The 27,894-nt window shown below is 42.8% G+C and overlaps 1 protein-coding gene across 1 annotated transcript in view; it reads left to right on the top strand.

Annotated features, from left to right (window-relative positions):
• Positions 1-1,004: 1,004 nt before the first annotated feature.
• LOC114353394 (protocadherin Fat 1) overlaps positions 1,005-27,894 on the top strand; it is a 28,456-nt gene continuing 1,566 nt past the window's right edge. The window contains exons 1-33 of the mRNA XM_028305383.1: positions 1,005-1,192; positions 2,762-2,838; positions 3,034-3,102; positions 3,390-3,539; positions 4,200-4,311; positions 4,583-4,730; positions 5,032-5,271; positions 5,613-5,811; positions 6,098-6,378; positions 6,571-6,744; positions 7,362-7,555; positions 8,252-8,369; positions 8,716-8,820; positions 9,041-9,210; positions 9,534-9,712; positions 10,315-10,489; positions 10,947-11,148; positions 11,385-11,526; positions 12,077-12,268; positions 14,245-14,366; positions 14,755-14,973; positions 15,503-15,627; positions 16,018-16,154; positions 16,502-16,605; positions 16,945-17,077; positions 17,212-17,316; positions 17,791-17,963; positions 18,195-18,293; positions 18,708-18,900; positions 19,242-19,351; positions 19,561-19,718; positions 22,424-22,630; positions 27,455-27,616. Coding sequence (XP_028161184.1) covers positions 2,772-2,838; positions 3,034-3,102; positions 3,390-3,539; positions 4,200-4,311; positions 4,583-4,730; positions 5,032-5,271; positions 5,613-5,811; positions 6,098-6,378; positions 6,571-6,744; positions 7,362-7,555; positions 8,252-8,369; positions 8,716-8,820; positions 9,041-9,210; positions 9,534-9,712; positions 10,315-10,489; positions 10,947-11,148; positions 11,385-11,526; positions 12,077-12,268; positions 14,245-14,366; positions 14,755-14,973; positions 15,503-15,627; positions 16,018-16,154; positions 16,502-16,605; positions 16,945-17,077; positions 17,212-17,316; positions 17,791-17,963; positions 18,195-18,293; positions 18,708-18,900; positions 19,242-19,351; positions 19,561-19,718; positions 22,424-22,630; positions 27,455-27,616 — 4,964 coding nt within the window. The 5' untranslated portion in view covers positions 1,005-1,192; positions 2,762-2,771. The remainder of the gene's footprint in view (positions 1,193-2,761; positions 2,839-3,033; positions 3,103-3,389; positions 3,540-4,199; positions 4,312-4,582; positions 4,731-5,031; positions 5,272-5,612; positions 5,812-6,097; positions 6,379-6,570; positions 6,745-7,361; positions 7,556-8,251; positions 8,370-8,715; positions 8,821-9,040; positions 9,211-9,533; positions 9,713-10,314; positions 10,490-10,946; positions 11,149-11,384; positions 11,527-12,076; positions 12,269-14,244; positions 14,367-14,754; positions 14,974-15,502; positions 15,628-16,017; positions 16,155-16,501; positions 16,606-16,944; positions 17,078-17,211; positions 17,317-17,790; positions 17,964-18,194; positions 18,294-18,707; positions 18,901-19,241; positions 19,352-19,560; positions 19,719-22,423; positions 22,631-27,454; positions 27,617-27,894) is intronic.

The following is a 27,894-nucleotide window of genomic DNA, read 5'->3' as shown; positions in this document are numbered from 1 at the left end:
ATTAATTTAATCTTGGCTTATGATGACTTATTTTTCACACGACGGCATATCAACCTTAACACTGTGGCATCTAATGCATTTGTGATAGAGGTGACTTTACCATAAACATGTATAGTTTAATGTGCTTTACCCATACGGACATCACGGCAAAATACGTAACGAATCTTATCAGCTCGACCGGTGATTAAAATACCTATCTGATTGCGATGACGCTATCAATATAAATAATATAATAATCATGTACTATTAATGGGTTTTACACTTCAGTAGATCGAAATTGATTTTAGGTAAACACTGGTTTAAGTGGGTAGCCGATACTTTTTAATTTGCGGATGTTAGATTGCAAGGACAACAGCACATCAAGGCAAGGCAACGATGCATCTTACACGGTTGCAATAGGTGCTATTTTTCAAGAAAAATTTATATAGGTACTCTGATGTGCTTTCGACTGTACCTACATCTAGATTTTTTCAGCCTAAACTTATAACCATATAAATAAATTCGGGTCGGAGTGGCCGACTCGAGATCCGAGGAACGCGGGTTCGAATCCCACCGCCGCGCTCGACTATTGTGGTGAGCCCACTCGTAACACAAGCTTATTTAGCTTAACACGAGGGGCTAATGGGACTATTAGTAATTTGGGCAATACAAATTGCTAATAATCTTTTTAAAAAAAAATCTTGCTTTCAACCAATAATGAATAATAATAGCCCAATGTTTCTGTATCGAATTCCTCAAGAGTCTCTATCGACCGCTGAACTAAGTATTATGAAATCGTTTAAAAAATAAATAGTTTAAACGTTATTTTTCAAGGACTGCTTTTTCAGATTATCTTATTATACGAAGTTACTACACTACAGGAGCATATCCCAAGTCCCATTAATATTTGCGTGTTTATTTAATCTCTCCTTGTACCACTCGCCGCGATCGATATATGATATGACAAATGAATAATTACGATTATCATCGCAATAATCTTATCATTATCGGCGACGATGTCAAATACGTTCATTATACAGTGCCAATGTGCGAGCGGACATAATAACAATAAAGAGGAAGTGTGTGAAATACTGACAAGTTAATAAACCTGGATAATTGCACCTGAAAGAATCTGTGTTTTAGTGATTTTTTGTTGAAGGACAATCGTGGCATAGCTCAAGTATTAAAATTCTACATAACTACGGGTAACTAAGTAAGTACCTATTCTTAAAAATAAAGGAAGAAAATAAATCTAACAGAACCGTTCGTGAAAGATTGTCTAATGAATAATTAAATGCTTTCTGTTAGGTCCTTTCGTTATCTATGATTGTTCTTGCATATTTTTGTGCTTATTTATGTTGCGGAAATAGCTAGATTTTATTTTTGATTGTTTGTAAGCATATGCATACCTAAGTATTTCAAAATGATAACGCAATACTTATTATGAAGGATGGTTGACGACAGTTTTTGTTGTTATTAAATTAGCGATATAGAATCTATTCTTTTAACTTGGGGAAATGATAAGTACCTTAATAAATAAAAGCGAAAAATCACCTACAAACTTGCAATTTGGCAGGTAGGTTCCATAAAGGGTGTAGACATCCCTTACGAACGCATTTTACGACACTCTACCCCTAAGGGGGTGAAACAGGGTCCACTCGTACGAAGTAGCGGGCTAGTAATTAATAAAAAATAACTACATAATCAACAAGATACGAGTGCAAGCTTTCTTAAAACATAGAGGTGAGCTCAGACATGAGTCATGATCTGATTGCATCTCACACTACGTTATTGATTTTTTTTTAATCGACTTTCTAGAAAGAGCATTTGTCGTTGTAAAAATAGTAGGTAATTGAAAAGTGCACAAAAGTGGGAAATTCAAAGCAATTATATAGGCTCTTTCTCATTGCAACGATTCCCCCCTTCTTACCCATAGTCACACTAGGATTCAGTTTTTTAAATCTTTTTCGTAAAAAATCGTCCTGTATTAAATCGTGTATCTGGTTCGGAAGATATATCGCGTTTTGGAGTTACAATTACTTTTTTTTATGTTACCGCTTGAATAAGACTGAGGATGAGCTGAGGATCGGGGTGAAAAAAACATTCACCTTAAAATCTTTGATGCAAGATACGAATTTTTTAAGGCTGGGCTGCACCATCTTACCTACTTTAACTTTAACAAACGTCAAATGTCAAATTCCATGCAAAAAAACCGGCTATGGTTATAGCCACGGTTACAATCATCATCATCATCATCATCATCATCTCAGCCATAGGACGTCCACTGCTGAACATAGGCCTTCCCCAATGTTTTCCATGTTACCCGGTTGGTAGCGGCCTGCGTCCAGCGCTTTCCTGCTACCTTTATCATGTCGTCGTGATGTGAGGATAAAATAAGGTGGTGCAACTAAGCAACTTGTAGGACAATAATTAAATGTTGTATTANAAATTTGACATTGTTAATTATTATTCTGACATTTAATTTAATTCTTTTGTATAATTTCTTGAATCACGAAAAATTGATTCTGTTGCATGCCGATATGGTATGATGTAGCTGAACAATATATTTTTTTATGTGACCTATAATATGTACCTACATTATGCAATAAATGATTTTGATTTGATTTGATTTGATTTGATATTATGATGACTATCTCTAATAACGTCCCGCTGTCCCCGTGACGGGGATACGGCTTACGGGGACGACGGGTATAGATCAGACGACCGTAGTCCTGCGATTTTACTATTTTTTCAATTAACCCTGTATAAATTACAATTACAGATCATGCAAAATGGGGGTTGAGAGGTTCTTCGCAGCAGTGCTACTGGTCTCTTTAGCCTCTGCCGCACTAGCCAACCGTGAGTCGACTTTTTATCTTTTAGATTGGAATATTAATCAGATGGATTTTAAAAATCTAAGTTCTTATTTACTTTAAGATTTGTTTACTTACTCCTATGCAATTTCTTGTGATTTATAATAAAATATGTAATTCTTAATTGACTTAAGTTCACTTAGACCTGCACTAATTTAATAATGTTCTACTTTCGATACAGAACGATGTTCGTACATTGTCGCAATACCAAGACCGGAGACTCCGGAACTGCCGCCTATTGATTACGAAGGTAAGTTGTGACAATTAGTTGAAATTGTGTAATTAGTTAAATTACACACAAATTAAATCTTTCGTTAGTTAATAATTTAAGTCTCATACGGAGTCTTTTAATTTTAATATTCCATTCTTTTTATATTCTAATTTGATGATGAGTCCTTAGTCAAGCCATACCTATTACAAATTGTTAGTATCCTAGTTTAAACGGGTTTAAATCGGGAAAGTCCCGTAGCACGTTACGTCTTATAATGGTTTATTATTGTTAATTAATATAATTATGCCTAATTGTAATTTCCCCAGGAAAATCATGGAGTGAACAGCCTCTAATACCCGGCCCGACCCGAGAGGAAGTATGTATGGAGAACTTCTTACCGGATCAAATGATTCAGGTCATATACATGGAGGAAGAAATCGAAGGAGACGTCATCATTGCGAAGCTTAACTATCAAGGTACGGGACGCAAAACCAGACAGGACAGCTGACCTATTGGCTCGTGATGTCTTAAGATTCACAAACTACCTATCAAGTGTCCACTTGCCGCTAACTGGTGCCTTGACTAACTAACCTTAAGGACAGTCATGTCGCTAAATATTTTTTTCCCGAAAATTTGACCTATCCAGCCAGTTATGTGCTGGGAATTTAACCCACTAAGTAAAACTATGGGTATTCCAGATGTCCTCTCAGAGTGCTGAGAGGATAATTATCCTAGTGCTTGACATGATCAAGGCGTCCTTCACAGTCATCCCGCCCTACACGCGGGACCTACAAGCTCCCACTTCTATGGGGGAATTGAAAGGATCCAGCTGCGCTGGGACCACGAAGTCATTTTTTTATGTATATCCCACTACCATAAGCTATCTAGCTAGTCATAACAAATGATTTTCAATGTTCTTTTTCACGACAAGAAAATACGAATCATCATTTCCAATTCATGTTGACACCATAGTCTGCATATTTCGGGGTGCAGGATGAGCGTGTTGGGCAGACCCCGCTAATTTGCAGAATACCCCTGATGCATATTTAACAAATCGACATTTTATTCCCAAGATCCTCAATTAGTTGGCATCGAATCATCACCCCTGGACTTATCCTGACTCTCGTACTCCCCAGGGTCCAACACGCCGGTGCTGTCGATTATGTCAGGCCAGCCCAGAGCCCAGCTGGGCCCCGAGTTTCGACAGGATGAAGCAGACGGCCAATGGAGCCTTGTTATTACGCAAAGGTAAGGATAACGCGCTACGCAATTATTCATATGGTTGCAAAGATTTTTTTTATGTGACAGGAGGCAAACGAGCAGACGGATCACCTGATGGTAAGTGATTACCGTCGCCCATAGACACCCGCAAACCCAGGGGCGTTACAGGTGCGTTGCCGGCATTTAAGGTGAAGATACGCTCTCTTCTTGAAAGCTTGCAGGTCGTATCCGTCCGGAAACACCGCAGACGACAGTGAAACATTCATGGTATTAACTCATTATTTACCTAACGTTACAGACAAGACTACGAGACAGCAACCATGCAGAGCTATGTGTTCTCAATCCAAGTGGAGGGTGAATCACAGTCCGTACTGGTGGCGCTGGAGATAGTCAACATCGACGACAATCCGCCCATCCTGCAAGTGGTCAGCGCCTGCGTAATTCCAGTGAGTCACAGAAAATAAATACTTATAGCTGTGAAGAAAGCAAAAGAGGCAAGGGTGATTAGTAAGGAGTATTTTGTAAATACTCGTATTTAATGCTGGGTTTTCCAATAGCTATCCAAAAATTAAAATAGAAATCTGACCCCGCGTACTTATCGGGAATGTGCAAGGGCAAAGAAGATAACAACAAAACTACAACAATACTTGGGCTGTTTAGTCAGACTTTATTTACTCTCGAGGTTAAAGATAATTTTCTAAGAGTCAAAGTAAACATACTTAGAAGAACATTAATAAATTATTCCAGGAACATGGCGAGGCTAGACTGACCGACTGCGTGTACCAAGTGTCAGACCGCGACGGTGAAATCAGCACCCGCTTCATGACGTTCCGCGTCGACAGCAGCAGGGCTGCAGATGAGAGCATCTTCTACATGGTTGGAGAATACGACCCCAGCGACTGGTTCAATATGAAGATGACTGTAGGGATCAACTCGCCCTTGAACTTCGAGACAACTCAGCTTCATATATTTAGCGTCACAGCTTCTGTAAGTATACCCACATAGAAAGGTGAGGGTGCTGCGGTTCACAATAAGAAAATGTTTCGTCTGTTTTAAATTTTGAGTTCAAGATTTCAAATCATGATATCACTGCATCTTGTTACTTTCACGAGCAGAATCGTCTTTTTGTTTGTTTTTGTTTCGTCTACTCTCTACTAATGCGTACTCTTTTTGAATTTCCGATTTCACACATTATTCTAAGAGTGTTATGCCCGTTTTCACCATCAATCCCTAAATTTTAGGTGACCCCTATGACAAGTAAATTCCTGTTATTTGTTACTATAGGGGTTACCTAAAAATTACTCTACTAACTTGCTCCGTTACTATAGGACTCGCTACCGAACAACCACACGGTCACCATGATGGTGCAAGTGGAGAACGTAGAGTCTCGGCCCCCTCGCTGGGTGGAGATCTTCTCAGTGCAGCAGTTTGACGAGAAGACTAATCAGAGCTTCTCCCTGCGCGCGATAGACGGGGACACGGGAATCAATAGGGCCATCAACTATACCCTCATCAGGGATGACGCTGGTACGTACTGACTAAGGTTTGTCTAGCACAGAAAGAGGTGGCTTATCAATAGAAAATATTTATTCATTTATTCAGAAAGAAGACTGGAAGTCAGAAAGAGCTATGTATTTCCAGGAATATGGATAAAATTTCCGGTTCTAGACGGCCATTCCCAAGAAATGCATTTTGTGTATTTTTTTTTCATCCTATCAAATATTCACGATCATATAAGATTTCATCGTCTGTTTGTCTCAGTTTTAGTTGAACAATACAATAAGACACTACGAAAGATGATTTTTTTCTTCAGACGACTTCTTTTCCCTGGAGGTGATTGAAGACGGAGCTATTCTGCACGTGACTGAGATCGACCGCGACAAGCTTGAAAGAGAGCTTTTCAACCTCACCATCGTTGCTTACAAATCTACTGACGCTAGCTTTGCAACAGAGGCCCACATTTTCATCATCGTCAACGACGTCAACGATCAGCGACCCGAGCCGCTGCATAAAGAATACAGTATTGATATCATGGAGGAAACTCCAATGACTCTAAACTTCAATGAAGAATTTGGATTCCATGATCGAGATTTGGTAGGTAAACTAACATTTACGAAGCAAAGCTTGATACATAACAGCCAATACCTTCATATGGTATAATATTTTTAGATTCTTCATTCAATTAATGCGGCCACCCATTGTACATACCTATTTGTGATCGCAGTCGCAAAAATCTACAAAGTAAAATGAATGATTTCATAAGTCATCGAATTTCCCCAATTTCAGGGTGAAAACGCTCAATACACAGTGGAACTTGAGGACGTGTTCCCCCCAGGGGCGGCGTCCGCATTCTACATCGCCCCGGGGAGCGGCTACCAGAGGCAGACCTTCATCATGGGCACCATAAACCACACCATGCTGGATTACGAAGATGTCATTTTTCAGAACATCATCATTAAGGTTTGATCACTTCTCTAACAATATTAGGTATTCTGCATAAACGCAACGTTGAATCATTTCACCTGGGTGATATGGTTCCATGGTGTAATGAAGACACCCAAAATTCCAATTTCTTCACCCTGGCGAACAGCGGAATAAACCATCTAAAGGCCCGTGCTTTGTACCTACGAGTACCTATGTATAGATACAATAGCCCAATCGTGTCAGTGTCGGACTGCCAACTCGAGGGTCAGTCAGTATAAGATTTTAAACTTTCGCTTTCGCGTTCCATTTCAAATAAATTAGTAAGACACGGGTCTTAAGTTCTAAACGCGACGTTTATTAATGAGTTACATTAATTATGTATTAATGAGTAGTTTTAATGTAGGTAACTCATTAATTACTTATACCCGTGTCTTACTAATTTAGTTGAAATGGTTACTAATTTAGTAACATTATGTATTAATGAGTACTTAGTTGTAATGTTACTCATTAATAAACGTCGCGTTAAGACCCGTGTCTTACTTTGGTCAGTCAGTAGTTCGAAAGGCCTTCTGCTGGACTGTTCTAGTGAACCAACTCCTAAAACAAGCTGAACAATAAGAAACTACCTTCAAAAATAACTTGACACAACTTAGGTCAAAGCAGTGGACATGAACAACGCTAGCCACGTGGGCGAGGCGCTGGTGTACGTAAACCTGATCAACTGGAACGACGAACTTCCCATCTTCGAGGAGAGCAGCTACTCCGCGTCGTTTAAGGAGACCGTCGGCGCCGGCTTCCCGGTGGCCACGGTGCTCGCCCTCGACAGAGACATCGACGACGTAGTAGTGTGAGTTGAAACAATCTTTGTACCATAAGCGGCTGTTCGCGCTGCTCCCCCAGAGTGCACTGAAGTGTTTTTGTAGTCGACGAATTTTCCTTTGCCACATTTTATTTGCATATTAAATCTTTACTTAAAACTTTATTAGGTAAGTATGGGCGATACGCACTTGCGTGGTAATTTTTTCCCCTTTTCTATTCTGGCAATAGGATTCCGTGAAACAATAATCGAATCATCTGTCTGATTGCAATCCGGTTCTTGAGGCGATCGGGAAATCCAGTCCAGTGAGTCATCTCTTATTCTTTCACTGCGTATCTTTTCGCTAGGTTTCGTTGAATGTCTCTTTAGTCTAGAAGAGTGGAGACTGCCAGTTCCTTGCAGTTTGAGTGAGAGGCGAGTTCGTTTCTGTGACCATCCAGTCTCACTTGGTAACTTTTACTGTAATTTCCAATTTGCTGTTTCACGGTATAGTACAGTTTGATATCCATGTACAATCTTGTTACTGACATATCTTAATGCCTCTGATGGTTTTGCTCTAGAACCTTTCGAGTATTTCTACGTTACTGTGACTTACGTGGACATAAAACAACAAACTTATGTAAAACACACACCGTGTNCACCGTGCGCCTTCAGACTATGATAAGAACTAAGTAATAAGTAATACTATGATGATGAAAAAAAATCTCATGCTGTGAATTTTTTCAGGCATTCATTGATGGGCAACGCTGTTGACTACCTGTTCATAGATGAATCAACGGGAGAGATCTTCGTGAGCATGGACGATGCCTTCGACTACCACCGACAGAACACTCTATTTGTTCAGGTCAATGTTAATTCAAAGTCAAATTAAAAATCTTTTATTCAGTAGGTACTTAGGTCCTTTTCAGGGCACTTATTACACGTCTCAAATAGATTTCCTACCGCTACTTCGGGGCAAATTAAATTATGGGCAAGTGCTGAGAAGAATTAAATGGCGGAAGAAACTCAGTCACTTTTGTCAGCCTCTTTTTCAACCAGACGCCTACAGCAATCGCATCCCGTTAATCCTTAAATGACAAAAGACCATTCAGACAACCATTCTCAACAGTTCTCAGCCTTTAAAAGCTAAAATAAACTATTTTGTTTCTTTCTTTCAACGATTGAAAACTTTTGGAACTTGAAATATACAGGTGCGCGCTGACGATACTTTGGGCGACGGCCCACATAACACAGTGACCACTCAGCTGGTGATAGAACTGGAGGATGTCAACAACACTCCTCCCACCCTACGGTTGGTAAGTAAATATAAATACTATACTAAAGATTTTTCTGTTGAACTTGAAGTAAACTTATTAGCTCTCCCACTCTAGAGAACCTGACTGACTGAACAATTAAATCTGAACAGTGTTTAAAATACCATTAGCTTAGAATGGCTTAGATCATGAGTAAGAGGGACGTATTATACATAGAAAAATATACACCGTGAAAGTTTCTATCTATCAATTTTACTGGCAGCCCCGTTCGACTCCAAGCGTCGAGGAGAACGTTCCCGAAGGATACGAGATATCCCGGGAAATCACTGCTACCGACCCGGACACCAGCGCCTACCTGTGGTTCGAGATCGACTGGGACTCCACCTGGGCCACCAAGCAGGGCAGAGAGACCAACCCTACTGAATACGTCGGGTAATTATCATGATTACAGCTTAAATTAAAAAAAAAAAAGTTGGACCTCTTTGCGTTTGCATAGTCGTTTAATAGCCTTCACCAGGCCAGTGGTTCGTGTACCGATACTATGCCAGAGGTCGCGACTTAGATTCTTCGATATATGTTAACACTTTGAAAGAAAGTGAAATTAAAGAAAAAAAAGTTAATCCTTATCAAATAAATTAACACCTCCACAACCAATCAACAGCAAAATCAAAAATTTACAATCACAAAATATTTATTTTACTTTTATGTTATGTGTCCAATCTATCAAATTATAATTGAAATGTTTAATTATTCAGGTGTATAGTTATCGAAACGATATACCCCACCGAGGGCAACCGGGGTTCCGCCATCGGGCGCCTCGTGGTGCAAGAGATCCGGGACAACGTCACCATCGACTTCGAGGAATTCGAGATGCTTTACCTCACCGTCCGCGTGAGGGACCTCAACACTGTCATCGGAGATGACTACGATGAGGGTATGGAGCCATTTGACATCCATTTTATGTTGTTATCTACGTCCGTCGACCAACCTTTTAGTTCAAAAATAGGATCATATACCTAACTCGCTTCAGACGACGTATAGATCCAGCAGTGTCCCGATGACACGTCAGTTTGCTGCTACGTGTAAGCTACGAAATTATACCTTAGTGATACGAGGCTTGATCGACTCGAGATCTAAGAAATGCTGGTTCGAACCCCGCCGCTGCTGGACTATTATGATTAACCCACTTGTAACACAAGCATATTTAGCCAAAAGGTTAGGCAGGTAACTCCAATTTAACGTTAAGGCTGCGTTTCCGAGACGAGGTAAACGAAGCGATTCTATTGGATTCTGGTGGAAACGCAGCCTTAGAGTAGGCACACACCGTTGATTTTTAGTTGGCCGATAGTTGTGCCCGATTTTAAATTGTATGAAGAATCGGCCAAATCGAATCGGCGTAGTGTGCGCACTCCCTAATACATGCCCATACTGATCAAGTGCCCGACTAAACTATCGGCCGACGAAAAATCAACGGTGTGCGCCTACTCTAATGGTTAAAAAACGAGAGCTAATCTATATAAAAAAACCTATTTGCAGCGACGTTCACGATCACAATAATCGACATGAACGACAACGCGCCGATCTTCGCGAACGGCACGCTGACGCAGACGATGCGCGTGCGCGAGCTGGCGGCCAGCGGCACGCTCATCGGCTCCGTGCTCGCCACCGACATCGACGGCCCGCTCTACAACCAAGTGCGCTACACTATACAGTGAGTGTCTGGTACCCAGATCCAAAAAGGGCTCAAGGAAATCGCTTTGAAGGAACTTAGCGAAACGATCTGACTCAAAAAATGTTATTTGATTCCCCTCCTCCCTAGGCCAGAAGCTGGGTACGTCCATGTCTGTATTCAGGCAGGTGGTTCCGCGCCAATTTGGTTGCTTACGCTTACGAAGAGTACCCAATTTAACACAAGTAAAGGGTGTGTTCGTAAGCAACCAAATTGGTAATTAGTAGACATTTTCCAACAAAATTGGTCTGATGTCTTAGCTAAACAATAACAAAACCGGGGGAGGGGGAGGCCTTTGTTCAGCAGTGTCCTATGGCTGAAATGATGATGATGATGAACTTAAATGTTAACATAATATCCGAGGACTTCCGAGGTCGAAGTATAGTCTTATAAACTAAATAAACAATTATTAAATTATTATTAAATATTGCTTCATTAGACCTAGAAACAACACTCCCGAGGGATTAGTGAAGATTGACTTCACAACTGGTCAAATTGAGGTGGATGCGAACGAGGCGATCGATGCAGACGAACCCTGGCGCTTCTACTTGTACTACACCGTCATCGCCAGCGACGAGTGCTCCCTGGAAAACCGCACGGAATGTCCTCCAGATCCCAACTACTTCGAAGTTCCAGGCGATGTGAGTAATTAATATTGCTGTCTGTAGCCTTTAAGGGTGTAGACTGTGTCATCATCTACCGTACCTAAACCATTTGTGTGTAGTTATTTGTTTTGCTAATTTTATTTCATGAATATTTTTAAAATAGTATCACAATAAACCCTTATTGTCTTGTCAGAACTACGGAACCCTAAAAACCTGCTGTAATCTAATAAAAATAATAAATGCTGCAACCGTTTCGCCTTTAACTTCGACAGATCGAAATAGAAATCATCGACACAAACAACAAAGTGCCTGAGCCGCTCACTGAGAAGTTCAACACGACGGTGTACGTCTGGGAGAATGCCACGAGCGGCGACGAGGTGGTCCAGCTGTACTCCCACGACCGTGACAGAGACGGTAATAATCATCATCATCATTTCAGCCACAGGACATCCACTGCTAAACATAGACCTGATGATTTCCATATTGACCGATTGGTAGCGGCCTGCTTAGGGTTGCCAGGCGTCCGGCTTTAGCCGGACATGTTTGGCTTTTTAGGGTCTTGTCCGGCCAAATATTGCCTTGTCCGGCCTATCCGGCTTTTGTTAGGCTTTTTATTTGGTTGCCGCGCCAGGCGAAAGTCGAGCCACAGAATCATATGAAGCGCACGCATCAGGATGTTGGTTAGCAACCGATGATGATAGTACTCACTCATGAGCTGACACTAATTGCACATATCCGGCTTTTAGGGTAAAATGTCCGGCCAAATGAAACACAAAGTCCGGCTTTTGTGATTTTGGACCTGGCAACCCTAGGCCTGCTACCTTTATCAAGTCGTCGGTCCACTTTGTCGGTGGAAGTCCCGCGCTTTCCAGTAATGTTTATCCGCTACTTCGTCACTATGGCCTTTATAATTATGATCTCGACATACTACCTACTTACTCATTATATGAAATATCTCTTACAGAGTTGTACCACACGGTACGATACACGATCAACTTTGCGGTGAACCCCCGCCTGCGGGATTTCTTCGAGGTAGACCTGGACACTGGTCGCCTTGAGGTGCATTACCCGGGGGACGAAAAATTGGACCGCGATGGAGATGAGCCTACACATACTATCTTTGTCAATTTCATCGATAACTTCTTTTCTGACGGTGGTAAGTATCGGTCTGATAACCATTTTTAGGGTTCCGTAGCCAAAATGGCAAAAACGGAACCCTTATAGTTTCGTCATGTCCGTCTGTCCGTCTGTCCGTCTGTCCGTCTGTCCGTCTGTCCGTCTGTCCGTCTGTCACAGCCGATTTACTCGGAAACTATAAGTACTACAGTGATGAAATTTGATGGGAATATGTNAAAAAACGAGAGCTAATCTATATAAAAAAACCTATTTGCAGCGACGTTCACGATCACAATAATCGACATGAACGACAACGCGCCGATCTTCGCGAACGGCACGCTGACGCAGACGATGCGCGTGCGCGAGCTGGCGGCCAGCGGCACGCTCATCGGCTCCGTGCTCGCCACCGACATCGACGGCCCGCTCTACAACCAAGTGCGCTACACTATACAGTGAGTGTCTGGTACCCAGATCCAAAAAGGGCTCAAGGAAATCGCTTTGAAGGAACTTAGCGAAACGATCTGACTCAAAAAATGTTATTTGATTCCCCTCCTCCCTAGGCCAGAAGCTGGGTACGTCCATGTCTGTATTCAGGCAGGTGGTTCCGCGCCAATTTGGTTGCTTACGAACTTGGCTTACGAAGAGTACCCAATTTAACACAAGTAAAGGGTGTGTTCGTAAGCAACCAAATTGGTAATTAGTAGACATTTTCCAACAAAATTGGTCTGATGTCTTAGCTAAACAATAACAAAACCGGGGGAGGGGGAGGCCTTTGTTCAGCAGTGTCCTATGGCTGAAATGATGATGATGATGAACTTAAATGTTAACATAATATCCGAGGACTTCCGAGGTCGAAGTATAGTCTTATAAACTAAATAAACAATTATTAAATTATTATTAAATATTGCTTCATTAGACCTAGAAACAACACTCCCGAGGGATTAGTGAAGATTGACTTCACAACTGGTCAAATTGAGGTGGATGCGAACGAGGCGATCGATGCAGACGAACCCTGGCGCTTCTACTTGTACTACACCGTCATCGCCAGCGACGAGTGCTCCCTGGAAAACCGCACGGAATGTCCTCCAGATCCCAACTACTTCGAAGTTCCAGGCGATGTGAGTAATTAATATTGCTGTCTGTAGCCTTTAAGGGTGTAGACTGTGTCATCATCTACCGTACCTAAACCATTTGTGTGTAGTTATTTGTTTTGCTAATTTTATTTCATGAATATTTTTAAAATAGTATCACAATAAACCCTTATTGTCTTGTCAGAACTACGGAACCCTAAAAACCTGCTGTAATCTAATAAAAATAATAAATGCTGCAACCGTTTCGCCTTTAACTTCGACAGATCGAAATAGAAATCATCGACACAAACAACAAAGTGCCTGAGCCGCTCACTGAGAAGTTCAACACGACGGTGTACGTCTGGGAGAATGCCACGAGCGGCGACGAGGTGGTCCAGCTGTACTCCCACGACCGTGACAGAGACGGTAATAATCATCATCATCATTTCAGCCACAGGACATCCACTGCTAAACATAGACCTGATGATTTCCATATTGACCGATTGGTAGCGGCCTGCATCCAACGCCTTCCTGCTACCTTTAATCAAATCGTCGGTCCACTTTGTGGGTGGAAGTCCCGCGCTTTCCGGTAATGTTTATCCGCTACTTCGTCACTATGGCCTTTATAATTATGATCTCGACATACTACCTACTCATATTAAATGAAATATCTCTTACAGAGTTGTACCACACGGTACGATACACGATCAACTTTGCGGTGAACCCCCGCCTGCGGGATTTCTTCGAGGTGGACCTGGACACTGGTCGCCTTGAGGTGCATTACCCGGGGGACGAAAAATTGGACCGCGATGGGGATGAGCCTACACATACTATCTTTGTAAATTTCATCGACAACTTCTTTTCTGACGGTGGTAAGTATCGGTCTGATAATCATTTTTCATTTTAAAATTGCTCATTTCAAGACACTGCTATTATTATTTTATAGACGGTAGGAGAAACCAGGAAGAAGTTGAAATATTTGTCGTTCTATTGGATGTGAACGACAACGCTCCTGAGATGCCATCGCCTGATGAACTCCGGTTTGATGTTTCCGAAGGAGCAGTTGCTGTAAGTGCTGGTGTTGCAATAGGCGCCTAACATAAAATATTCGTACCCACCTACCTGAAGCTACCTAAATATGTATAAGTAATTAAGGTAATTAACAATGTCCTGCAGGCATCTGTAACGCAGAAAGCTATTAGTTGAAAGACTGACAATACCTACCATTCTACAAAGCTGCGACGTCGGAGTAAGCTGCGTTGCGTTGCGACAACGCATCGAGTGCAGTAACATTATCACTCAATGAGTTAAAATCATTGCGTTGCGTTTGCGTCGATGCTGCGCAACGCTCGTCTAGAATCTCTCTTGGTCTAGATGTCTTGGCCTAGGCACATCTACCAGTCATCTATAAAGTTGGACTAAGTATTTAAAAGTAGCTCTTTTTTTTCTGTTACAGGGTGTCCGTGTACTCCCAGAAATCTACGCACCGGACAGGGATGAACCAGACACGGACAACTCGCGTGTCGGTTACGGAATCCTGGACCTCACGATCACCGACCGAGACATCGAGGTGCCGGATCTCTTCACAATGATCTCGATTGAAAACAAAACTGGGGAACTTGAGACCGCTATGGACTTGAGGGGGTATTGGGGCACTTACGAAATATTCATTGAGGTAAGATCTGAAGTATACTGACTTCTGCAAACTTTTAATTAGTGGAAATGGAAAAAAATTTTAATGTATGATGATCCTATCAATATTGGAGATTAAGGGGAAATTGAAGAGTTGAGAAGACTGACTGGATAATAAATAGGTACATACTTAACTAGCCAATAATAGCTGTAAGTTGGGAATTGAGATTTCAAAGGCAAAGTCAAACTTTTTTATTCACTGCAGCTTAGGCCCTATCCAGGGCGCTTATACAAGTCCCAAATAGCTTATCCTACCACCACTTCGGGACAACATATTCGCTGGTGCTGAGAAGTGGCGGAAGTGGTGAAAGTTTTCACGATCAATCCTAATTTTTAAATGACTCCTATGGTAACACATAACAGGAATTTTGTTGGGTCACTTAAAAATTGATGATGGTGAAAGCATGCATAATTTTAAGTCACCTCTGATTTAGATCTATAGTGGATAATAATATTATGTGCTAAAAAAGTGCAATTTGAAAAGTACTCACTTACCTGTGGTTGTCGTGCAGGCCTTCGACCACGGCTACCCGCAGCAGAGGTCCAACGAGACGTACACCCTGGTCATCCGCCCCTACAACTTCCACCACCCTGTGTTCGTGTTCCCGCAACCCGACTCCGTCATTCGGCTTCTAGGGTAAGACACGCAAAATTAATGTTTTTAATAAAAAGTAATGATGCAATAAATACCCCTTTTGTACTACCAATACTTTCAGTGTATCGCTGTATAAAAAAGACCCTTTGTTATGGCTAAGGTGTTTTCAAGGTGCACCATTTGCACTCGCCTCTTACCCAGTAATGAGTTGTAAGAACAATAGCATGGGGTCAAAAAGTTACAAACATGCTCAATTATAATCAATATTCAGATATTACGAAGAAAGAGAGGTCAGGTCGCGAAACGAGAGTTGTGGCACTGAGGTCAACACACAAGCAAATGTTTGTATCTGTAGTTACCTACATGCGCTTGTCGCGTTGTGCTGAACGGTCTTGCGTATTCTGAGTAAGACCAAGAACTAGCGTTTGACAGCTCATATTATGAACAGGAGCGCGCAACAGAAGGCGGCGTTCTGGCGACGGCTGCCAACGAGTTCCTGGAGCCGATCTACGCCACCGACGAGGACGGCCTCCACGCGGGCAGCGTCACGTTCCACGTCCAGGGAAATGGTAAACCTAACAACAAACATTCTCCTCACACAGCTCTGGGAAGCTTGTCGAAAGAAAGTCTTTTGCTAGGCCTTATCTCATCATCATTTATCATCAGCTCGTTTAGTCTTTATTGCAGGAAGACGATTCTCTGTTATTTATCAGAGGTAAAACGGTGGATTTGGCCTCCCCATTCACCGGGGAGTTTTTATGTTCGCATACTCTCTCTGTTCCTTTGTTTTCTCAAGAAGATTGGGGGTGATCATAACCACATCATTAGAATATTTAGAAGTGTGCTTGAAATGGTTTAGAATGAAAAAACTAGCTTTACTATTGAAGTATTATTCACATTCTATCTTTTCATACAGAGGAGGCCGTTCAGTACTTTGATATAACTGAAGTGGGAGCAGGAGAAAATAGCGGGCAGCTTATATTACGCCAGCTTTTCCCAGAGCAAATCAGACAATTCAGGGTAAGAATTACAATAGGTATATTATAATATCAGTCTCTATCCGTTTGTCTAATGTTTTTAAAAGGCGAAAAAATTTGGCAATGAAAACTTTGGCAATTCTGCGGTCGATATCGCTATTAGAGTAGGCGCACACCGTTGATTTTTCGTCGGCCGATAGTTTAGTCGGGCAGTTGATCAGTATGGGCATGTATGGGAGTGCGCACACTACGCCGATTCGATTTGGCCGATTCTTCATACAAATTAAAATCGGGCACAACTATCGGCCAACTAAAAATCAACGGTGTGTGCCTACTCTTACATAACATACCTACCCATGTAGCGGCCATGATTTCGTTGTAGATCACGATCCGGGCCACGGACGGCGGCACGGAGCCCGGCCCGCTTTGGACGGACGTCACGTTTTCGGTGGTCTTCGTACCCACGCAGGGCGACCCAGTGTTCAGCGAAAATGCAGCTACTGTTGCCTTCTTCGGTAAATATTATCCGCTTATTTAAATCTATTGGGAAATATCCCAAAATATTTCACCAATATGTTGTTTGAGTTGAGGGAAAAAATCATCTTGAGAAGATAATAACAATTAATCAAACAATTTTTTACCTGTGCAGAGGGTGAAGAAGGCCTCCATGAGAGTTTTGAGCTGCCGCAAGCAGAAGACCTTAAAAACCACCTCTGCGAAGATGACTGCCAAGATATCTACTACAGGTTTATTGGTAAGTTTTAAAACTACGCAGGTATCGTTAGGTATAGGTACCTATACACTGTATGTAGTGCGCTTTAAGGCTAGACATACCCTTTCTGATCATTTTCTGAACACCTCGCCTCGTTATAACCATTTGAATCCAGAGCAACTTACCAACCAATTCAATCAAAATGTTGATTGATTGTTCTTGGGCGGTCTGCGCCCTTCTGCTAAACTGACATCCGCAGAATACCAGTGGTCGTGACGTGCTCTCTGCCGTCACGGCTTATACTGAGCAGATGCCATTTTGGTGCGGGTACTCTGTTTTTTAGTGTTTAAGTTGTTATTTATTTGTAACGCTTTTAATACTCGCATCAAATAAATACTTTCTTTCTTTCTAATTGAAAATCCCTTCAGATCTACATAATCAACCTCAATAGGCTTCTTTTAAATTCCTTATCACTTCTAGCTACCTCATGTTAATCTGATTGAGTTTCTTCAACAGACGGCAACAACGAGGGTCTGTTCGTGCTGGACCAGTCGAGCAACGTCATCTCCCTTGCGCAGGAGTTGGACCGCGAGGTGGCCACGTCTTACACGCTGCACATCGCGGCGAGCAACTCGCCCGACGCCACTGGGATCCCTCTGCAGACTTCCATCCTCGTTGTCACGGTCAATGTGAGTACATGGATGGAAGTAGCGTATTTCAAGCTACCTTTCTTCGTGCAAAAGCTCAGTATTTCAAAATAATGGAAACCACCAATGAGCGTCAATCAGTTTTGTTCTTAACAGTCTCACGCGTTGAGAATTTTTGTACCGCGTTGACGAGTTCTTTGTAACATATCTATTTACTCGCTGACTACTTTAAAAATCAGTCATCTATCATCTAACGGTTCAAATCTTGTACAGGTAAGAGAAGCGAACCCGCGCCCAATTTTCGAGCAGGACCTTTACACAGCGGGCATTTCGACGTTGGACAGCATTGGCCGGGAATTGCTTACCGTCAGGGTAAGTATCATGAACAATACACCACAATCTTAGTCAGTTTAAACAGGAATCTCCTTTACTTATGGGATAAATAGGTCATAATTGTATCTTACCTTACCAATAACACGTTTTGTAAACATTATGGAAGCAATAAACTATTGAGTATTGAGTATTGAGTACTTAAATGAGACAAACTAACTTTCCAACTTTCGCATTTATAATAATTATTATGTAGGAACTAATTCTTTCCTCTTCGTCGCTACACTCTTGCCAGAGTGGTCGTGGACGTCGTGGTCGTCACACCCGACCCGGTGGCAAACCTCACAATAAATGTCGTCATTCCTCCCGCACTGCAGCCCTTCTTGTGCACTCGTGGAGTGGACCATTGAACTGATTAGGATGAATTAATAACATTTGTTTGCCTAAACGTTGTAGGCGAGCCACACAGAAGACGACACCATCACGTACATCATAGACCGTGCGAGCATGCAGCTGGACAGCAGCCTAGAAGCCGTGCGCGACTCGGCCTTCACGCTGCATGCGACCACCGGCGTGCTTTCGCTCAATATGCAGCCCACTGCTTCCATGCACGGCATGTTCGAGTTCGACGTCATCGCTACGGACACAGGTTCGCTGCTACCATTAAGATTAATCGAAAAAGCCTTTAAATTAACGCTTTGTCCTCTCACCCAAGCACTTGATTCACTTTATGAATGTGATTTTTGCGGATGAGAGGGAATAAAGAAAGAGGAAGCACAAAAGATCCCAATGGGTCGACGTGCACTGGGCTCATGCGCGGCCCTGAACGAGATAAGGCTTTGCGCTGATCACTATCCTAGCAGGATCTTCTGGACGTATGATTCATTCATGATATGATTTGCGTGCCACCCCTGCACTAAACATGCAGAAAATGTAATAAGAACCCATATCTATAAGATTCACTAATGCGTGTCACTTTTCTTGTTATAGCATCTGCAATTGACACAGCCCGTGTGAAAGTCTACCTCATCTCATCGCAAAACCGCGTGTCCTTCATTTTCGATAATCAACTTGAGACCGTTGAGCAGAACAGAAATTTCGTAAGTACCTACTTAGTGGAATTAATTGGATTTTCGCTCTTCCCAATATATTGTCTGTCATCTGCTTGGCACTGGAGGGAAGTCGATCCTCAACCGCGAACTTTTGATATTTTCTTCTGATTGATTTCTTTACGGTTTCAGTGACAGCGCATAACTTGGTAGGTGCTCCTTCTGCATCAAGGCCCTCACTTGTCTCCCTTGTCCCACAGATAGCGGCCACGTTCAGCACCGGGTTCAACATGACGTGCAACATCGACCAGGTGGTGCCGTTCAGCGACAGCAGCGGCGTGGCGCAAGACGACACCACCGAGGTGCGCGCGCACTTCATCCGGGACAACGTGCCCGTGCAGGCACAAGAGGTCGAAGCGTGAGTACCTACATAGTACAGCGTCAAATAGTTCGTGATCGTGACACCGAAAGTGACCAAAAAGTTGATAACACAACCCTAAGTCACCAGTTGCAAAGTTGTGGGCAGCACAAAATTCGTTGTGAAAAAATCGTTGGGGACCTACCTAATGTCCAAGAATACTGACAGTGTGTTAAGTGTGTATTATGTACAGTAGTGAGATTAGTATAGGTGTTACGGGTAATGTGATAAATTGAAAATTATTAATAATAACCGGTTATTATGAATTANAGATTTTTATGGAATGACCCAGGTATACACTGTAGTGCGCTTTAAGGCTAGACATACCCTTTCTTAACACCTCGCCTCGGGATAAACTTTCGAATCCAGAGGAACTCATTTAATACAATCAAAAACATTATAATAATTGAAAATTATAATAAAATATTTTCCCTTCAGATCTAGTCAACCTCAATAGGCTTCTTTTAAATTCCTTATCACTTGGCTACCTCATGTTGAACTGATTGAGTTTCTTCAACAGACGGCAACAACGAGGGTCTGTTCGTGCTGGACCAGTCGGGCAACGTCATCTCCCTTGCGCAGGAGTTGGACCGCGAAGTGGCCACGTCTTACACGCTGCACATCGCGGCGAGCAACTCGCCCGACGCCACTGGGATCCCTCTGCAGACTTCCATCCTCGTTGTCACGATCAATGTGAGTACATGGATGGAAGTAGCGCATTTCAAGCTACCTTTCTTCGTGCAAAAGCTTAGTATTTCTAAATAATGGAAACCACCAATGAGCGTCAATCAGTTTTGTTCTTATCAGTCTCTCGCGTTGAGAATTTTTGTACCGCGTCGACGAGTTCTTTGTAACATATCTATTTACTCGCTGACTACTTTAAAAATCAGTCAGCTATCATCTAACGGTTCAAATCTTGTGCAGGTAAGAGAAGCGAACCCGCGCCCAATTTTCGAGCAGGACCTTTACACAGCGGGCATTTCGACGTTGGACAGCATTGGCCGGGAATTGCTTACCGTCAGGGTAAGTATCATGAACAATACACCACAATCTTAGTCAGTTTAAACAGGAATCTCCTTCACTTATGGGATAAATGACAAACTAACTTTCCAACTTTCGCATTTATTATTATGCAGGAACTAATTCTTTCCTCTTCGTCGCTACACTCTTGCCAGAGTGGTCGTGGACGTCGTGGTCGTCACACCCGACCCGGTGGCAAACCTCACAATAAATGTCGTCATTCCTCCCGCACTGCAGCCCTTCTTGTGCACTCGTGGAGTGGACCATTGAACTGATTAGGATGAATTAATAACATTTGTTTGCCTAAACGTTGTAGGCGAGCCACACAGAAGACAACACCATCACGTACACCATAGACCGTGCGAGCATGCAGCTGGACAGCAGCCTAGAAGCCGTGCGCGACTCGGCCTTCACGCTGCATGCGACCACCGGCGTGCTTTCGCTCAATATGCAGCCCACCGCTTCCATGCACGGCATGTTCGAGTTCGACGTCATCGCTACGGATACAGGTTCGCTGCCACCATTAAGATTAATCGAAACACCCTTTAAATAAGACTGCTCCCTCTCACTCTAGCACTTGATTCACTTTATGAATAGGATTTTTGCGGATGAGAGAGAATAAAGTAAGGGGAAGCACAAAAGATCCCAATGGGTCGACGTGCATTGGGCTCATACGCGGCCCTGAACGAGATATTAGGCTTTGCGCTGATCACTAACCTAGCAGGATCTTCTGGACGTATGATTCATTCATGATATGATTTGCGTGCCACCCCTGCACTAAACATGCAGAAAATGTAGGTAGGTACCCATATATATTATATAAGATTCACTAATGCGTGTCACTTTTCTTGTTACAGCTTCTGCAATCGACACAGCCCGTGTGAAAGTCTACCTCATCTCATCGCAAAACCGCGTGTCCTTCATTTTCGATAACCAACTTGAGACCGTTGAGCAGAACAGAAATTTCGTAAGTAGTAAAATTAATGGGATTTTCGCTCTTCCCAAGATATTATCTGTCATCTGCTTTGCACTCGATGGAAGTTGATCCTCAACCGCAAACGTTTGATATTTTCTTCTGATTCCTTATGGTTTCAATGACAGCGCATAACTTGGTAGGTGCTCCTTCTGCATCAAGGCTCTCACTTGTCTCCCTTGTCCTACAGATAGCCGCCACGTTCAGCACCGGGTTCAACATGACGTGCAACATCGACCAGGTGGTGCCGTTCAGCGACAGCAGCGGCGTGGCGCAAGACGACACCACCGAGGTGCGCGCGCACTTCATCCGGGACAACGTGCCCGTGCAGGCACAAGAGGTCGAAGCGTGAGTAGCTACATAGTACAGCGTCAAATAGTTCGTGATCGTGACACCGAAAGTGACCAAAAAGTTGATAACACAACCCTATTCCAATTCTGACAAAGACGTGACTGTACGCCTACCTAGTCACCGGTTGCAAAGTTGTAGGCAGCACAAAATTCGTTGTGAAAAAATCGTTGGGGACCTAATGTATATTATGTACAGTAGTGAGATTACGTATATAAATAAATAATGGCAGCTTTAGCCTTTTGCACAGAGTAGGTAACATTAGAATGCCTTTTGGCTATAAAGAGAGAATTCATCTAAAATCGATAACTATTTTGCTAAAAAAAATGGATAAAAATCACCACTGACCCCTATTGGTTTCCAGCGTCCGCAGCGACACGGTGCTGCTGCGCACCATCCAGCTGATGCTTAGCACCAACAGCCTGGTGCTGCAAGACCTGGTGACGGGCGACACTCCGACGTTAGGCGAGGAGTCTATGCAGATCGCGGTCTACGCACTAGCCGCCCTCTCCGCTGTGCTGGGTTTTCTCTGCCTCGTACTGCTTCTCGCATTGTTCTGTAGGACAAGAGCGTGAGTATACTTGAGCATCTATCTATAGTCAGCTGATGCAAGCACCAACAGCCTGCAAGACCTGGTGACGGGCGACACGTGTCGACTCTGAGACCTGAGTCTGCGCATATCGCCGTTTACGCACTCGCCGTGCTCTCCGCTGTGCTGGGCTTCCTCTGCCTCGTACTGCTTCTCGCATTGTTCTGTAGGACAAGAGCGTGAGTATACTTGAGCATCTATCTATAGTCAGCTGATGCTAGCACCAACAGCCTGCAAGACCTGGTTATGGACGACATGTCGGCTCTGAGACTGGAGTCTGCGCAGATCGCCGTTTACACACTAGCCGCGCTCTCCGCTGTGCTGGGCTTCCTCTGCCTCGTACTGCTTCTCGCATTGTTCTGTAGGACGAGAGCGTGAGTACCTATACTTGAGCATCTATCTATAGTCAGCTGATGCTAGCACCATCAGCCTGCAAGACCTGGTGACGGGCGACACGTGTCGACTCTGAGACCTGAATCTGCGCATATCGCCGTCTACGCACTAGCCGCGCTCTCCGCTGTGCTGGGCTTCCTCTGCCTCGTACTGCTGCTCGCACTGTTCTGTAGAACAAGAGCGTGAGTATACTTGAGCATCTATCTATCTATAGTCAGCCGATGCTAGCACCAACAGCCAGCAGGACCTGGTTATGGACGACATGTTGGCTCTGAGACTGGAGTCTGCGCAGTTCGCTGTTTACGCACTCGCCGCGCTCGATGTCATCTCCGAGGGCAGCTCTTATAGCTTCTGCAATAGCTGCTTGCATTTCTTACGGTTAGAGGCGTCGGGAGTACATTGGACCATGGTTAACGTGACCATACGTCCCGCTTTGGGCGGGACTGTCCCGCTTTCAGACTGTCTGTCCCGCTGTCCCCCGCAAGAGCAAAAACGTCCCGCTTTAGCTTTAAGAATGCATCTATCGTTTTTAAATGTAACAACAGCGCGGGCGACACAGTGCGAATCGTATTTTGACTACGAAAATAAATATAAATAAATCATGCAGTGAGTTCCATAGTTATCTAAAAACAAGATACGATATTCTAAAACAAAAATACGACTTAGTAGTCACCCCGCTACTTAACTGTTTTGTGTTTAGTGCTTTGATTTGTGTTATTCAATCCTACTTAATATTATAAATGCGAAAGGAGAACAACCACTTTCTATGAAGCGTTGGGCCCAGTACTAAGTTATTTGTACAGCTACAAATTTTATGTCGTTTTTATGCCTTCATAAACTAGTTTATTATTGTGTTTATTTGAGGTTGCNCTTTGTATAACTGACTTTATCGTACGTTATGAACTGTCAAATGATTACGATTGCTTTACACAATTCCACCTCAGTTCTTCTCAACCGATTAAGCTGTATGGTATACCGTATATCTACTTATGTAAGAACGATGACAATGCAATGTTATTGTTGACGATGGCCACCACTTAGCTAGATTTAAATATTATTAATTAAAATGGCTACTTATGAAACTAATTTACTACTTATCTTATTAGATTTGCCTTTCATTTGTATGAATATGTAATGGTGCCTGAATGTAGGCTATACAGGGTCCTTCTAAACTAGCTACATTCCGTTTAATGGGGGCATCTATACGGTACACTGAACAAGTTCACCAAATTTTCAGTAGGTATGTGTTTTATAATGATTTTACAAAGTTACATTTTCTGGCAAAAATAAAAATTCATTGCGTCTTACATAATGAAATGGATGCGGATGAAAGTCTGAAATAAATTATTTATTATTATTATTATTATTATTATAATGGAACATGCTGTATTTTTTACTCACACAACAAAGCTGTAGTGTATTCATTCTGCACAGGAACACGAGACACAACACACACAACGATCACTACCACTGCACACTTTTTTGTTGTTACGTACGTCATAACAACTCACAGCAGTCGTCCCAGCTGATAGCCGATTAGCTGATCAACTGATTGGGCGAGCTATCACTTCAATGTTGCAGGCCTACTCTCATATCGTTGTCTATCCTTATTATCTGATGTTGATCACAGTAAAATGGATTCACGATACCATCGAAAAATCAACAAGCAAAGGCCATGATTTTTAAGGCGCGTCTTAGTAAATTTGTGCACCTTTGCGTCATAGTTCACTTCACGAGCACTACAAAACGCACCTTCACACAAGAAAGCTAGTCAAAAACTGAATTAAATCAAAAAGCTAGTCAAAAACTGAATTAAATCAAAGCGCATGCGCCGACAAATGCCGACAAGCCGCACGCCTTTTGTTGACACAAAGACGCCGACGCCGCCAAAGCAAGAGCCGAAAAGTTGGCATAGGCGTACAGTCGACAAAAAATAAACTTATTTATTTATTATTTTATCTGCTTGCTTTCGATTTCAATTGATTCGAATCTAAATTGTGGTGTTGAGTATTTCATGGTAAAATATCCTATAACAGATAATAATTAAACATTAATCAAACTTATTGTTTTGTGAAGGTAATTCAATGGTCTAGTCAATTTATGTAGAAACATTTAATTAGACTATTGAAGCAAATAAAACTCTTCAATTTTTTTTTTGATGACTCTTTTATAATGCGAACAGCTAGGGACTGGAATTCGTTGCCTGCTGCTGTCTTTCCCGAAAACTATAATCCGGGCCTTTTCAAGGCCAGAGTGAATAGGCACTTACAGGGCAGATATGTACCATCCTAGACCGCATCCCACTTAACATCAGGTGCGATTGTGGTCAAATACCTGCCTTGTTATGCATAAAAAAAAAAAAAATTGTTTGTGTTGATATTCCAATTATCCTAAATCAAAGTTCATTCTTAAATTAATCGTTAATGTCATCATTTCTATTACAATAGAAAAGTAGATGAGGTAGGTAGGTGCCTAATTAGTTAAATAAAATTTCCGAATCATTTCCGTTCCAACTTGGTATTTATTTATGACCTATCTTATGTACCTATGATTTAACAATAAACACAATTTTAATTTGAATAGTAAAAAAAAGTTTGTTGCATTTCTTAATTTTATTTTGGTGANGACCGTAACATAGGTATAAATAAATAATGGCAGCTTTAGCCTTTTGCACAGAGTAACATTAAAATGCCTTTTGGCTATAAAGAGAGAATTCATCTAAAATCGATAACTATTTAGCTAAAAAAACTGGATAAAAATCACCACTGACCGCCACGCCGTTGGTTTCCAGCGTCCGCAGCGACACGGTGCTGCTGCGCACCATCCAGCTGATGCTGAGCACCAACAGCCTGGTGCTGCAAGACCTGGTGACGGGTGACACTCCGACGCTAGGCGAAGAGTCTATGCAGATCGCCGTCTACGCACTAGCCGCGCTCTCCGCTGTGCTGGGCTTCCTCTGCCTCGTGCTGCTGCTCGCATTGTTCTGTAGGACGAGAGCGTGAGTATACTTGAGCATCTATCTATAGTCAGCTGATGCTAGCACCAACAGCCTGCAAGACCTGGTGACGGGCGACACTCCGACGCTAGGCGAGGAGTCTATGCAGATCGCGGTCTACGCACTAGCTGCGCTCTCCGCTGTGCTGGGCTTCCTCTGCCTCGTGCTGCTGCTCGCACTCTTCTGTAGGACGAGAGCGTGAGTATACTTAAAGCAGATATCTGCATTCAGCCGATACTAGTACCAATTACAGCCAGCAGGACCTGGTGACGGGCGACACGTGTCGACTCTGAGACCTGAGTCTGCGCATATCGCCGTCTACGCACTAGCCGCGCTCTCCGCTGTGCTGGGTTTTCTCTGCCTCGTGGTGCTATTCGTACGGTTCTGTAGAACAAGAGCGTGAGTATACTTGAGCATCTATCTATAGTCAGCTGATGCTAGCACCAACAGCCAGCAGGACCTGGTTATGGACGACATGTCGGCTGAGACTGGAGTCTGCGCAGTTCGCTGTTTACGCACTCGCCGCGCTCGATGTCATCTCCGAAGGCAGCTCTCCTGGCGATGTGCTTGCATTTCTTACGGTTAGAGGCGTCGGGAGTACATTGGACCATGGTTAACGTGACCATACGTCCCGCTTTGGGCGGGACTGTCCCGCTTTCAGACTGTCTGTCCCGCTGTCCCCCGCAAGAGCAAAAACGTCCCGCTTTAGCTTTAAGAATGCATCTATCGTTTTTAAATGTAACAACAGCGCGGGCGACACAGTGCGAATCGTATTTTGACTACGAAAATAAATATAAATAAATCATGCAGTGAGTTCCATAGTTATCTAAAAACAAGATACGATATTCTAAAACAAAAATACGACTTAGTAGTCACCCCGCTACTTAACTGTTTTGTGTTTAGTGCTTTGATTTGTGTTATTCAATCCTACTTAATATTATAAATGCGAAAGNAAATTATCATTTTTACCGTAAAATACTCCCTAATGTATGCGTAATATAATATCAAAAACCTACCAATGTACAACTCTGTACAAACTTGGGCCCAAAATGGTTGTTCTCCTTTAGATGTCTGGATGTCTGTATGTTTGTTACTCTTTGTAGCAAAAACTACAAAACGGATTTTGATGAAACTTTACAGTATTATTGTTCATAACCCAGCATAAAACATAGGCTATAATTTATGACGATATGTGACAAACTAAATTTCACGCGGGTGAAGCCGCGGGCAAAAGCTAGTTTTCTATAAACTTGTAAAACTCCCAAAACTTTGTTTTATTTTATAATTCCGCAGGTTTTTTTAGAACTATTCCTCAGTTGTCCCGCTCTGGCACATATAATAAATGGTCACGTTAACCATGGTGGACTCAGTGGCCTTTGTGTATTAAGTGATTAACAAATTACTAATAATTTTTTCAGCCTAAACCGGCAGCTGCAAGCACTCTCCATGACGAAGTACGGCTCGGTGGACTCCGGGCTGAACCGCGCGGGGCTGGCGCCGGGCACCAACAAGCACGCCGTCGAGGGCTCCAACCCTATGTGGAACGAGGCCATCCGCGCGCCCGACTTCGACGCCATCAGGTAACATCATAGCTCTCTTCCAATGAATATTTTATTCAACGACATAAAACAACATCCAAGAAATTAAAACAAAACTAAAACTAAATAGAGTGGGTAATGTGCGTGTCACTGAAACCGTATCCACTCAGCATCATGCCGAGGTGTCGTAAGAGACACCACGACGCTGGTCTTCTGTGGATACTCGCAGAGCAAGAGGCACTGTTATTACAAGTAACTAATCCCGATTCAGTCCAATCTTTGGAGTCCAAAGGACCAGTGCCGTACCTAGCCTTTCATAC

Source organism: Ostrinia furnacalis, unplaced genomic scaffold, assembly GCF_004193835.3.
Source record: "Ostrinia furnacalis isolate ACB-3 unplaced genomic scaffold, ASM419383v2 OfSCF1656, whole genome shotgun sequence".
NCBI lineage: Eukaryota > Metazoa > Arthropoda > Insecta > Lepidoptera > Crambidae > Ostrinia > Ostrinia furnacalis.
The sequence above is the reverse complement of the archived record's forward strand: the minus strand, read 5'-3'. Positions and strand labels throughout refer to the sequence as shown.